Raw genomic sequence first — 14883 nt, 5'->3', positions numbered from 1 at the left:
GTATGTCTGTGTATATATGTGTACTTAGACATATATTGAGTTTTTATATTATATATTAAAGGGGTGAGGAATTGAGAAGTCAACTTTCCCTTGAGCCTTTGATATATAAAAGGTCATGGTAATATAAGAATATCCTGTAAGTTTCAGAGCCGAAAAAGTCCTTGTTAGTCAAAGAAAAGCTTTTATTGACCCCAGGCCCAGAAAATGATCGATCTCAGAATATGTCGACCACTGACGTCAAAGAATGCAAAAGCTCCGCCTCAAGCCCCGCCCACTGACTCGTGGAGCTAAACGGGTCGCTACCGAGCAATAAACATGCCGGTTCCAGCTCACGTGTGTAAGACATTGCGTGTTTGTTCGCTTAATTTCACCGCAGAATCGATTGTAAACAAGATACAGGTCGAGACTGGATTTGCAGACATATTGAGATGAAAACACAATGCTGTGCTTCTATATTGGATCCGACAGGAACGGTGCAACACACTAATGTGAGTAAAACATGTTTTTTTATTTGTGTTAGTATTGCATTGTTACAGATCATTTGATATCTATTGATTACATGCCATAGCACGCGGTCACAGGCTGGAGAAGCTGTTATTGGTTCATTCGTGATCAGACTTGGACTTGTAACGCCAGGGCTCGCAAAGGCCAACGTCCCGGGGCTATGTGTTTTTCAGACAGGCTACCAAAACATATCACCGGCCTGCCGACGGGCTATCTTAAATAGTGAAATAACATTCCTTTCTTGCATACGCGTGTACGGGTCGCGGTTATATTCACTGATGATCGGGCCGGCCAAGTTATACAAAAATAACATTCCAATCAATCGCGGGTGGATGAGAGATGAATCATTGTGTTTGTTTGATAAAGGCATTTCGCGAGTCCTGTGAGCGTTTCTCCAGACGCTTTCAAAACAATTTCCACATGTACTGAGGGGAGCTGAAGCTCATTAAATATGCAAATATTATCCAATCCTAGCCGTGGGCGTTTACTTCCAAGTCTTCAGTGCGGCACGCCCATCAAAACAGAGCGTTTTTCAGAGAGCCTCAAAACCAAGGCAGAAAATAGCCTATTACTTATTCATTATGATGTTTTTGAATGTAAAAACCACACAAACATCATAAGTTGACCTCAGACAACAGTATACAAAAATAAAAAAAGCCAGTTCATGACACCTTTAAAGAAGCGTATCTGCGATGTATATATTTATATAAATATTTTATATAAATCTATTATATACAAATATAGGGCTGTCAAACGATTAATCGCATCCAAAATCCAAAAGTTTGTGTTCACATAATATATGTGTATAATTATTATGTATATTTGAATACACACACGTACATGTATTTAAGAAATATTTGCATCCTGTATATATGTTTATATCATTTATATTATACATAAATATACATATTTTAAATATATTTTTTCCCTTAAAAATATACATACATGTGTGTGTATTTAATATCTACATAATATTTATACACAGTTCACATTACAATTTTTTTGGATGTGATGAATCGTTTGACAGGACTAATATAAATATATTTATTAATAAAAAAGTTTTTCTACATTTACAAAAAAAAAAAAAAGTGATATATATTTTAACAAACAATATTTTTTTTTTTACATTTTGGGCAACAATGTGATATATTTTCTTGCCTTTTGCTTCTCCTCCAGTGAAAGGTTTGAGCTTTAAGGAGATTAGCCTCCGTGTGTAAATGGGTGGAAGCCTTTGTGTTTGCCTATACAATACCGCTTATCTCTGCCAGAAGTGAATTGATTTTCCTCCGGCTTGTCTTCCCACTGTATCGCAGTGTGTTATGTGTAGACAGCCTGGCCTGGTTCTGTCAGAGGCCTCACTGGAAATGACTGGCAAATGACAGCAAGGTAATATTACCTCTAAAACCATCCTCAATTTATCAGCAGCCCTGAACGTGCAAAACACAACCCAGGACGGGTGCCATCACAGGAATAAAGGCCATTTCCACCTTTTTGATTCAGCTTTCTTCACATCCTTGGGGTACATTTCAATCTCGTTTGCATGTTTAATCAAAGGCTATAATATCTGCTAGCAGCACATGTTTTTTTTAAGAGACCACTCTTAAAAATTGGTGTGCTCAATAATCCACTTATTGGAGCTAAGTTAATACAGTGCTACATTTATGGCAGCAGCTATGATGAATAACTGGAGATATTGACTCGGGGGGGAGAAAAAAATGCTGCTTCTCGAAAATGCAGCCTTCTCTTGAAATTAAGTGATTGCAATTAATTCAAGTGGAACTCAGTGGAACTAAGTATTTAGTCTTTAATAGGATTTTATTGTTAAAAATATGTTTTCATAGACCTCATCTCTCTGGATACGCTCGGCTCCAGTTGACCTGTCAATGGCGCTGTCTTCGAGTGACAGAATGAAAATCAATATAACTTAATGATGGAGGACCTGTACATTTAATCAAGTTACAAATTGGACAAGACTCAGCGAAAAAAGACACAACGGCATCAATGGTACGAGCAAAACGAGCCCGCATTACTTTACGCTAACCTAATTATGGAATCATAGCTATCCCATTACTAACGACAGTCCAGTAATAACAGCATATAATTCACTTCACCGAATGTTGCGTCATGGGCTAATTTCTAGGTTGGGAGAGGGGAATTCTGGGTTATGATAAAAGATACAGCCTCTGTCAGTCCAACTATGATGTGATTCGGTTTGGTCGAGAGCCACTGGAAATAAATAATGGCACGAGTGGTTCTCCTAAAGCTAGGGGGATAAGGAAAGGTGGCCACATGGATGCGTGTCACCATAAATGAGGCGGATGCGCTGACCTAAGGCAACCAGAGCATTTCTGTGGTGTATCACTCTTGGAGGGATTTCTTCATTTGGAGGTTCTAGCGCAGCTGAGCCTCTTAATACACGAGAAGCTCAGGGCGCAGATAATGCGATACATTACGCCTGGGACATAATACAGTAGATTGATCACCGCATTAGTTGATCAATTTATTTTAATAATGCCCACCTGCTTCCACACGGCAACCTAACAGCATTTCGAGTTCACAGGGACCGGTACACCCGTGACTGCACCGAAACAATTAACTAAAATTACCCCAAAAACTTTTTGCTGGCCGTAGTCTGTGCGCATGCAACCCAGGTGATCGTTAAAACACATTTCTCTCGGGTAGTACGGTATAAAGCGGCTAATGGCTGATTGAGCACTTGATGAGAATAATAGAATAATGAGGGTGAGGTGGTTCAAAATGCCTGACAAAAATAACATGTAAGTGTTTTTATTCAAAAAGCTTCCGCTACCCTGCATCGAGGATAATGGGGTTCTTTGTGAGGGTCCTCTCCATCAAGAGCCTGGTTCAGAACTTGGGCATTGTGTAAAAAAGGCCTTTGGCGGTACGTTTCCCCGGTAACACGGCCGGTGCCTGTCGCTAAGGGGTCAGCGGCGCTTAGCAACACTGGACGCTTATGCTCATGGACTCATTTGGAGTATTTTGCACACCTCTCTCTTCTTGGAAAAAATGTGATTTTTTGGGGATTTTGCTTCAGCAAAGCATAAAGCACACTAAGAACAGACTTCATGACTAAAATGAACAAGTACACCCAGAAAGCAGGTGATTATTATGTTCTGGTGGGGACTAGCATATTTATCTTTTGTTTGATTGATGATGTACTGTACGAGCAGAAGTATCAAACATATGTTCAAGCTACAGATGTGCATTACTGAATCTTGAGTGACACGCAACAGAAAAGTGGTCGGAAAATATAGTCAAACATGAGAGGCATGCTGTCATAGGGTAAATAAGTAAACAACTGTGGTTTTACACAACTGAAAAGGCAGTTCCAGAACAAGTACCTTATATTTTTTCATGAGAGTACATGTTCCTTTCATAACTGATGAGATTTTTTGACATATAAACGGACCTATACCATCCCCCTGAGGCACACCTTATTAGAATACCATCTTTGATTTGCTTTTACATGATTTGGCTGTTTAGTTGACATCATCATTACTAATGAGTACTAAGTAGTCAGTTAGTTTTATCAACTTTCAATACACTATTATTTACACTCTCAGAAAAATTATAAAGTGGAGGTACAATTTTGTTCCTTGGGGAACAAAAAGTATAACTGTACCTATAAAAGATACACAATTGGCCCTTAGGGTACAATTATACCATTGTTTTCTTCTACTTACAGGAACAAAAATGTACCCTTAAGGGTACCACCCCAGTGACGGCCACTTGTACCTTAAAAGGTACAATTTTGTACTCTTTATTTTGATAGTGTAGCATTAAAGGGTTCGTTCATCCAAAAATTAAAATAATGTCATTTATTCCTCACCCTCATGCCTGCAAGACCTCTGTTCATCTTCAGAACACAAATGAAGATATTTGTGGTGAAATCCGATGGCTCAGTGACGCCTGCATAGCCAGCAATGACATTTCCTCTCTCAAGATCCATTAATGTACTAAAAACATATTTAAATCAGTTCATGCGAGTACAGTGGTTCAATATTAATATTATTAAGCGATGAGAATATTTTTGGTGCACCAAAAAAACTAAATAACAACTTATATAGTGATGGCCGATTTCAAAACACTGAAAGAGCGTATCGAATCAGTAAGTTGAATCATGATTCGGAGCGTTATGAATCAGTGTATCGAATAATGATTCGGATCGTGTGTCAAACTGCCAAACTGCTGTAATCACGTGACTTTGGCGCTCCGAGCCGCTGATTCGATACGCTCCGAAGCTTCATGAAGCAGTGTTTTGAAATCAGTCATCACTATATAAGTAATTTAGGTTTTTTTTGGCGCACCAAACATTCTCGTCACTTTATAATATTAATATGAATAATATTTCAACACAAATATCTTAATTTGTGTTCTGAAGATGAACAGAGGTCTTACGGGTGTGGAACGGCATGAGGGTGAGGAATAAATTACATTATTTTCATTTTTGGGTGAACTAACCTTTAAATGTTTGAACACAATCACATTGGTTGACTCGCTCAAGAATTGGACCTCTCGGTCACCACCAGCCCTGAAATTGTATTACTATCCCATACACACCATGACTACACAATCATTGACTCATTTATTAGCTAGTACAATTAGCATGTTGTTCATTATTGCAACCATCACTACTTGACTTGCTGAGTACAGTAAAGTCCATTATAATGTGTGTGATGTGGAAGCTACACAATAGCAGCATTGTGAGACACTGAAAAGGCAGCTGTCTGAATTCTAGGGTGAGGCAGGAACAGGAAACAGCCAAGAAATTAGGGAGAATGCAGGACCAGTTAACTTGATTTTTGTCAAAAATAATGACCCCTCAATTCCAGTGCGAGTGAGAGACGTGCCCTAAGGGAGACCACTTACATCAAGATAAGAGCAGATTAACTAGCGGTAATACAACACCAGTAGCTAGTGTGCCTTTGTCTTCAACATTGGGAGGTCTTTTCAGCTTCAATAAAAACTGCTACGATTCTCACAGGTGTGGAAACTAACGTCAGACACTGCTAATATTCCACACTAGCATGCTGTAAAAAGTGCCTTTTGTATTCAGAATAAAGAAGTGTGAGCTAAATATAAAAAATGGTCAATTGTGGTTGAAAATAGAAGATGAAATCTAACACCTATGATATTTGTAGATAAGAACCAAAAAGGAAAAACCTGGATTGAGCACAAAAACGAGGTTGAATTGAAGACATAACAGACTCAATGACCTCTAAAACCTCATCCTTTTTCCATTTACTCACCTATCGTAAACGAATAGAGCTATATGATTACCTCTTTTGAGTATAGTCCAAAAAAAAACTAACGTTTCATACACGTTTCTCAGGTGATGTGTAAACAGAAGATGAAACTGATTGATTCGCCGTCTCCCATCTGAAGGCACTCACAATTTCATTAGCATGGACCCCACAGTCTCAAAGTCACCTGCCGCCGGCTCCCAGAAGACTAAGCTGTGCCATTCGCCTTGACGGCCTTATTGATTGATCCTCGCTGTCTCGTGTGAAAGCATGAGAGAGAGGACACGTGCTGAGGTAGGGAGTGGCGGACGGACGATGACACTCTCCTGGGAGTCAGTGTAATCTCTATCAGGCCTTCGCCAATGTTCGATTGCTATTCAGGAAAGATGCATGTCATGAGAGAGATGATGTGCTTTTTCTTTACCGTGTCACTGGTAATCACACTATCAATTAATCTGTGCATGCCCAGACCAACACGGATAACACAATGAGGTGAGAGACAAAGAGACTGAGAGATAAGAAACACAAGGGGGGATGGGAGCCCATGAGGAGAAACAGTGAGAATGTGAGGATTCTGTTTCCCATCACGATGAGCTAGAGACAAAGAACTCATCTAGAAACACTGCAGTCCGGAAAAACACACGTGAACGCGACACATAACATAACGCAACACATGTACGCATTGCATTTTCAGTGTTGCTGAGAAACGTATTGAGGACCAGTAGTGAAAAATGAAGACCAAGAGTCAGGAGTTAAATGAATTCAAGAGAAATTTACTGAAGAATAGTTTGCAGTTTCATCAGCAGAAGCCAGCTTCAAGTCTCACAAGGAGTTCGAAGGCCGCGCTCCCTCTACCAGCCTACCCACCTCCGCCTATCCTACATACAATTTCTCAACAGTTATACTGCTTTCAAGGTCTAACCACATCATTACTGCCCTGTGGATTATTCTGACTGGCTCAGAGAAAATGGACAGTCTTGGTAAATTTCCACACATTGTCAGTTAATCAGATCCACGTGTACAGATATCACTTGTTGAAGTTTTCACCCCGAAGTTAAGCATGTAATGACCTTCCAGATTCTGGAGCAGGAGCCAGCGTGCCCAGAAAACACGTCCACTCATCTCTTAGGATGCCCGTAATCCATATCCAATACTGATCTTTAACACCGAATATTGCGCACATACACAGATAAACAGTCTCTCTAAGGTTGGTTGGTCCAAACTAGAGAACGTTTTCCAAAACACTGATAACATGTGCTTTTCTCTCAGTGAGAGGAACAGGCAATAGTGCAGAACATATTCATCTTGATTCTTTAGGGTTTTGGTAAAAGGAAATATAAAATGAAAGACAAATCCATATTTCATCTCTGGAAGCCGGGCTAAATGAGCAATCACTATTACTGCATTCCTGTCGAGTTAGAGGTGTGTGATGCCTCCAAAATCCAAACACACGACAACATGTTCTGAAATCAAGTGTTTGGGCGAAACATCACACATCACCAGGACAGACCCTCAGTCAACACTCAGAGACCAAATACAAACTTTAGAAAATATAAAGGAAACGATCATTGGTCCTATTGATTAATCAAAATCATAACTGGAAAGAATCATTAAAATCATAATAATTTTATAGGAGGATGAATATTGATTGAGGCTTTGATTATGAATTTAAGTAGGATATATAAATATAAATATATATACACAATTATATTGAAGCGGTGGCAAATTCCAGAATCTTTCAGTATACAATCCGTTTTCGCTTTCAGATCAACGGAAACGCGCACAACCGACATATAACTATCCCACAACATAATCATGTAGCCCTATGCAGTCCAGAGAACACTACAAGTGTAATGTGACTAGATTACTCACATTACAATTAAACATGCCGTCTGCAAACTATGTTGAGGAGACAAATACTAACAAAAACAATACCAGTTTAAATAAAAAAGCAAGCCTAGCATGACACTACTGTCAGGACCAGGGCTTGACATTAACTTTTTTGCTCACCAGCCACTGTGGCTAGTGGTTTTCCAAAGTTACAAGCCATTCAGCATTTTCACTGGCCACAATTTTGTTGTTGGGAAATTTGATGTTGGCTATCACACCCAAATCAAGTCTACAGGAAATGTATAACATGGCAAACTTTTGAGAAGACCCGCCAAAGTGGCTAATGGGAGTGACTGTGTTACACGCCACAGCTGAAAACCACCCGCAAATGGCAGTTGGCGGGTGTTAATGTCAAGCCGCAGTCAGGACTATGGAAGCTTGTTTCCGCCACAGAATAAAACATTTTAAAAGGTAATTGCGACTTCTCTCATAATTGTGAGTTTACATCTCGCATTTTTTTCTCAAAATTGCGAGATATAAAGTCAGAGTTGTGTGATATAAAGTCAGAGTTGTGTGATATAAAGTCAGAATTGTTTAGATCTCGCAATTCTGACTTTATAAATAACAATTTTGACTTATTTTCTCACAATTGTGAGACAAACTGGCAATTGCGAAATATAAAGGCCAATTTTGAGGTAAAAAAAGACATTTAAGAGATATAAACTCGCAATTTCGAGCAAAAAAATCTGAATTGTATATAGTCGCAATTGCAAAAAATTCAGCTAGTTGACAGCGAGATAAAGTAGCGCAAAACATGTAATACATAGCATAACAAGTAATGTAAAGTTTTTAGATATAACTCCATTAAAAGAAAATCGTTTTTTTTACAGCCTGCAATAACGTAGTGTCGTATATATAGAGTTCGTACATATGCTTCAAAATTAAATTACAGGACTTTTATGGACATTAAGCACTATTTTTTTCTTTATTGCTTAATTTCTAATTAAAAAGTACCATGTACTATAAAAGTTCCTACAAATGTAAAAATCTATTTGAGTCACGTGTGCAACAGTTTTGCAGTCCGTGTGTACAGGCAAACTATCGCATCGCACCGAGTTATGACAGGATGTTATGCTGTGAATTTGTTGGTTTCGCAAGACTTTATAAATAAAAGATCTGCACAGAAATCCCCATGTCAATATTCAACTGCGATAAGTAAATAAAAAACCTGTAGCCCTCCATATAGTCAATATGCACCGGCATCATCACTGACAGGCGGCTGGAGAACTCACTTTGCATCTAAATGCCTTCAGGTCCGAGGTGGTGTTTAGACTGCACAAGGCGCTACGTTTCAATTCCAATTTAAATGCATAGCGCTGTCGGAGACGGGAGCGTGGGTCACAGACAGGGAGACTGAAGAACAGGAGGAGATGAGTCAAAACAGATGGAAGGACAACAGTTGCACAGGGGTCCTGCGAGGAGACCTTCGAACCGAGAACGGCAGCTTGTGTCATTCCTGGAAAGAACGACAATCAATCCAGTACCGGGCGCGCGCTACGGACGTGATCCTCATTATTAAATTGCAATGGGACATCAATTGTCTTGTCGCAGATTTCGGGGCTAGTGGATCGACCGTTGACCCCGCCAGGGTACAGAGGTCAAAGGGCACACGCTCCACCTCCAGCATGGCAAATCGGGTTCACCGCATTCCTTTTCACCAGGTCACACCGTCGTGCCAAACTATGAGGCACATCCAGCGCCTAGCTAATTATCTTACAAGATTCCCTGAGGTTACTGTGACAACCAGATGGGTCACAGACGGCCTGTACCGCCTGCATATGAAAGCGAAAGGGAGGACAGAGAAAGAGAGAGAGAGAGACATTCTCAATGTCAACATCTTGACATGCTCCATTTTTCACCGGGATTGAGAAAACAACAGCTTCAGCGTTATAAATTGATGTCTTTGCCGATTTCCCCGGATAAAGATTCGTATTTTTTATGATCAGTGATTCAGTGAGAAGTCACCTTGGCTTTCTCAGCACACTTCAGACAAATTCATCACCAGCTCTTTGCCCTACAAGCGACGAGTTGACGCTCATGCTAATTTTTTAAATGGAAAAATAATGTCACAAAGCCAAATATAACGAGAGAAAACAATGCATCTGTTCGTATGACAATTATTCAAATGCCATCTGGGGTGAGGCTACGCTTGGAAAAATACGCTGATTAATAAATGACATTGTTGCCATTTAGGATACATTGAAAGGAATAGTTTACTCAAAAATAACAATTCTGTCATTATTTCTCACCCTCATGTCATTCCGACCCCGTAGGCTGTTCATTTTCTGCTTACCACAGAAAGTAAACAATCATCACATAGATATTTTTCATTCAACGGCTGTCCATAGGAATTCTAAGCTCTGAAAATACTATAAAGCACCATTCACATGACTTGATCCACATGACTTGTGCACTACAAGTTTTCTGAAGCTTTGAGTGATAAACGGATGCATATGCGAGTCTTTGCTTATTGATAAACAAATATGGCGCAGGTTGGGATTATCTGGCTATTTTGCCTAGCCTAGAAATCTAGACGCACCCCAGTGGAAGCAAATATAATTTGCGGCCAGGGCGTCTAGCAACTCTCCGTTGGCTTGCGAGCTGGAAAAAACAAACTCTAGTCAGGCCAATCACATCGTGTATTGAGTCGGTGGGCGGGCTTAACATAATGGCGACAGAGTTGCAACAGTTCCGTGTGAATTCCCTGCTAACAAAGAACGACACTGAAGTCATTCTTAAGAAAGGAAGATGTGTTCAGAGTTTTGCCGTCCAGATATGGCAAAAGTTTTATCTATCAACTAGCTCAGCTTCACCTTCTTCATTGCTCTGGTTGGTTGTAGCGCTATCCTATTGCGTGCAGAGGGAATCTGAAAGACAACCGTTTATCCCGCCCCTCAGGTTGAGCCCTGCCAATGGTGTGTTCCCAGACCCAACATCTTGATGTGGGTCTGGCTTGTCAGGCTAGATTTTGCCCATTCAAGTTGTGAATTTAATGTATGCAAGTAAAATATACTTGCAGCATTTCCATCCCACGTGTTCAAGCAAACAAAACAGCACATTTTAGAGATTACATTTTGGAAAATCCCTTCCTGAATTTATGAAATATGCCAAAATCCACATATTAGTGTTCAAAAGTTTGGGGTTAACTATAATAAATGTCTTTTGAAAGGAGTCTCATTGAGCTCACCGAAGCGGCTTTTATTTGAATATTATGAAATATTATTACAATTTAAAATAACAGTTTTCTATTTCTATCTAATATATTTTTCAAATGTATTTTATTCCTGTGATCAAAGCTGAATTTTCGGCATCATTCCTCCAGTCTTCAGTGTCACATGATCCTTCAGAAATCACTTTAATATGATGATTTACTGCTCAAAAAACATTTATTATTATCAATGCTGAAAATACTTTGTGAAGGAGAGATCTTGAAGGCTTCCATCACTGTTTTTACTGCGTTCTTACGGTTCTTATTCATTTTATAATATGTATGTGGGGTTTGCTGGTTTATGTTTACTATTTTAGTGGGTGTGACCTTAAAAAAAGCGCTCATTTTAGATCATTTATGGAAATGTTTGTGCAAATGTATGTTTTGGTTTTATCTACTGTAACCTGGGGTTGTCTTTAAAGTATTAATTTTGATTTTAAAAACAGGACTGACAGCCATATTCTAATGGTGGTGAATGTGACTACTTGATGTTTTTAACTCATGTTTATTTATTTATCATATGGTGAGTTAGGTTTAAAAAAATGGTATGTTCCACTTACTAAGAGTGGGAAAGATGTGTATATAAAATGGCTGTCTCAAGTAGCAAGGGACTAGTGGACGGATTGTGGTTTTAGAGTAAATTTGAACAAGGTTATTGTAGTGCTGCTTGAGCGTAGTGAGAGGAGTTCTGTTTTATTTATGCTCTGAACCATATTTATTTGCACATTGTGCACATCTGCTTGTATAAACATTTTTGGACGCCAACATCGCTCCCATGTTTACATCTCGTGTGATATTCTTATGGCCACTCAACTGCTTTTTCTTTATTTTTTCAGGATTCTTTGATCAATAGAAAGTTCAAAAATTTTAGAAATCATTTGTAACAATGAAAATATATTTACTGTCACTTTTAATTAATTGAATGCATGCTTGCTGAATAAAAGTAATACATTCTTTAAAAAAAACATCATGACATCACACATGATATTTATAATACTTGACATCGAGGTGACAATTAGTATTTTTATGTGGGCTATTCCTTTAAGAAATTCTGAACCCCCAGATTTAGCCATTGCAATGAAGAAAAACGATTTTTTTCCTGCATTAATAGCCACTATTCATCATGTGTTCCTAAACTGAAGAGCAGTTTGTACGTGAAAGAGAGTCGTTGTCTTAGAAAGTGCTCTTACCGAAGTGTTCTGGCACTGGATGCAGGAGCTGTTGAAGCGGACCGCGGGAATGCGCTGGACTTTGCCCTGGATGTTAAAGACGCACTCATAGTTCTTTTGTCCAGACTGAGGCTGGGGCAAGTTTCGAGCTCGCAATGTGATTGGCCGAACGATCCCCGCCGGTACCAGGATGTCACTGCTGGGCAGAATTTGCGGGCAGCCCTGGAAATGACAAAAAAAGACAATGCGTTATAATTCAAGCTCAGAGCAAAGCACAAATAATCCCGACTCAACTTTCACTGACACTGATTCCAGTTTATTGAGCTTAAGAACAATAAATAACGTCTATTCGACTGAAACTTGTAGCATTAAGTCGCGCGCAAACACGGTGGAGATGCTGGGGAAGGAAATTGAGGCCATTAGGGTGGGAATAACTTAAAATCCAGCAATCTGAAGCTAAAAACCCTATTACACAGCAGTTGCATCCGTCTCTAGTTTTACGAAGCGCGGTTTTCTTGGCAGATCACACTGATGAAGCGGTAAATGAATATCTCCCTTAGTCCTGCGTGTCAAGTCGTGCCAGAAGAGTCATTACGGTCTACCCTACCCGTAACCGATTGCAGCATTTATCAAAGACACTATTTTATATTGATGGGACTTCTGATCGCACCGATGGAAAGCGACACATCCCGAGATATATCAGCAGGTCAGAAACAACAGCATCTGAAGAGGGGAAACAAGGTTCCTGTTTATACAAAGCTCCTTAATTGATTGATTATCACTTATTGACGAGGACACAGAGGTGTTGGTTGCAAAACAGCTCTTCTCCACCCCAGTTGTGCATCCTAGGATATTCCGGACGATCTGTAATCTATTTAACACTGAACAATAATCAGGGTGGCAGTAAAAGCAATTTGCAGGCGGAGGAGCCATAAATCAGAGCGGCTAGCCGCCCAGCTCGCCGTCTACCCGCGCCAAAAAGCAGCACGCCTAACAATGATGCAACTCTTTAACCCGGACCTCCATCAATCTGCACAGGTTTGCATATCAGTGCGACAATAAATCTCATTTTCCTATTGGGTGTTTGTAAGGCAGAATTTACTCCCTGTGGAGGCACGATGGGCGCACAGGTGGCGACTGCAGTGAGAGAAGGATAGCGTGCCTTCACACTGCAAAATGAGCACGATGAATCACCTTTAGTTCTGCGGAAGATGACAACGGTGAGCTAATGATGAATTACTCCAGACGACTGGCCCGTAAACAAATACACTGTCCACGGGCTTCAGAAAAGCGACGCAGATAAGACCAAACTCGAGTTGGGTGTATTTAATGAGAAAACACACCGCTCAGTCACTGAAAATGGTTTCAGCGGTCATGATTCTCTGCTGAAATGTTATATGTGATACGTGACTCAGCCCCAAATCAAATCTAAAGCAGACATTCCCTACTTCACAGTGTGTCTACCTCCTTAGTATTTAGCATGTATAAAGCAGTATTTATGAATCGATACGTCACAAAAAAATACCCAGGTTACCTGCTAATTCTGCACATCAGATGAAAACTTTCTAGACACTTGAATACTTATGGAACATACTTTGAGTTCCTCATCAAAATGCAGTACATTCTGTAACAACACACACATTCAGCTGAGAACAGTTCAAACATCAAATAATACCTTGAATGCTCACTGAAAGCAAAAAATAAATAAAATAAATTCAGACCATATCTCATGTTCTGAAATTCAGAACGACTCTTTACAATTACTGAATTAGAACTGTATTTGAATTGAGGTAGCAAACAGAATTTAAAATTAAATTTTAATGCAAGGAATAATTTTTTAATTGAAATTCAAATAAATTCACATAACTGTCAAGTTTAGAAAAGTAAAGGTTAAAGAAGACAGACAAAACTATTGGAAGGATGGACTGATGGATGATACAGACAGACAATAGATACATACGATGGATGGATGGATGGATGGATGGATGGATGGATGGAACAACAGAGATGGATTGATATAGACAGACAGATAGACAGACTAGATAGATAGATAGATAGATAGATAGATAGATAGATAGATAGATAGATAGATAGATAGACAGACAGACAGACAGACAGACAGACAGATAGACGGATAGATGGATAGATGAATGGATGGATGAATGATACAGACAGACAGACTGAGACAGATGGATGGAACGACAGAGATGGATTGCTATAGACAGACAGACAGACAGATAGATAGATAGAACAACAGAGATGGATTGATATAGACAGACTAGATAGATTGACAGACAGACAGACAGACAGACAGACAGACAGACAGACAGACAGACAGACAGATAGACAGACAGATAGACAGATAGAGACAGACAGACAGACAGACAGACAGACAGACAGACAGACAGACAGACAGACAGACAGACAGATAGATAGATAGATAGATAGATAGATAGATAGATAGATAGATAGATAGATAGATAGATAGATAGATAGATAGATAGATAGATAGATAGATAGATAGAGACAGACAGACAGTGAGACAGATGGATGGATGGATATAACCGCAGATATAAAAAAATGGATGGATAGCTAGACAGATAGACAGACAGATTTTTTGTTTTTCCTTTAATAATTGCATCTGAATCATGCTGGTATGGTTTCATATTATAGCGTGAGTTTATTAGTTATGGTTGGAGGAATTATCAGGAGAGCTTTAAACAAATATTTTTCAAATGGTGGTTTTGAATCAAACTAATGATGTCATGTGCTAAAACTTTTGAGAGCGCACACACATGATGGAGCAGCTGTGCACCGATTCTAAACGGCAAAAACTTGATGAAAAGCC

The 14883-nt window shown here is 39.4% G+C and overlaps 1 protein-coding gene across 1 annotated transcript in view; it reads right to left on the bottom strand.

Moving 5' to 3' along the window:
- Nucleotides 1-14883, bottom strand: part of plxna3 (plexin A3) — a 242170-nt gene that overhangs the window by 56608 nt on the left and 170679 nt on the right. The window contains exon 10 of the mRNA XM_079827990.1: nucleotides 12057-12257. Coding sequence (XP_079684116.1) covers nucleotides 12057-12257 — 201 coding nt within the window. The remainder of the gene's footprint in view (nucleotides 1-12056; nucleotides 12258-14883) is intronic.

This window comes from Gobio gobio, assembly GCF_949357685.1.
Source record: "Gobio gobio genome assembly, chromosome: 10".
In the NCBI taxonomy this organism is placed as follows: domain Eukaryota; kingdom Metazoa; phylum Chordata; class Actinopteri; order Cypriniformes; family Gobionidae; genus Gobio; species Gobio gobio.
The sequence above is the reverse complement of the archived record's forward strand: the minus strand, read 5'-3'. Positions and strand labels throughout refer to the sequence as shown.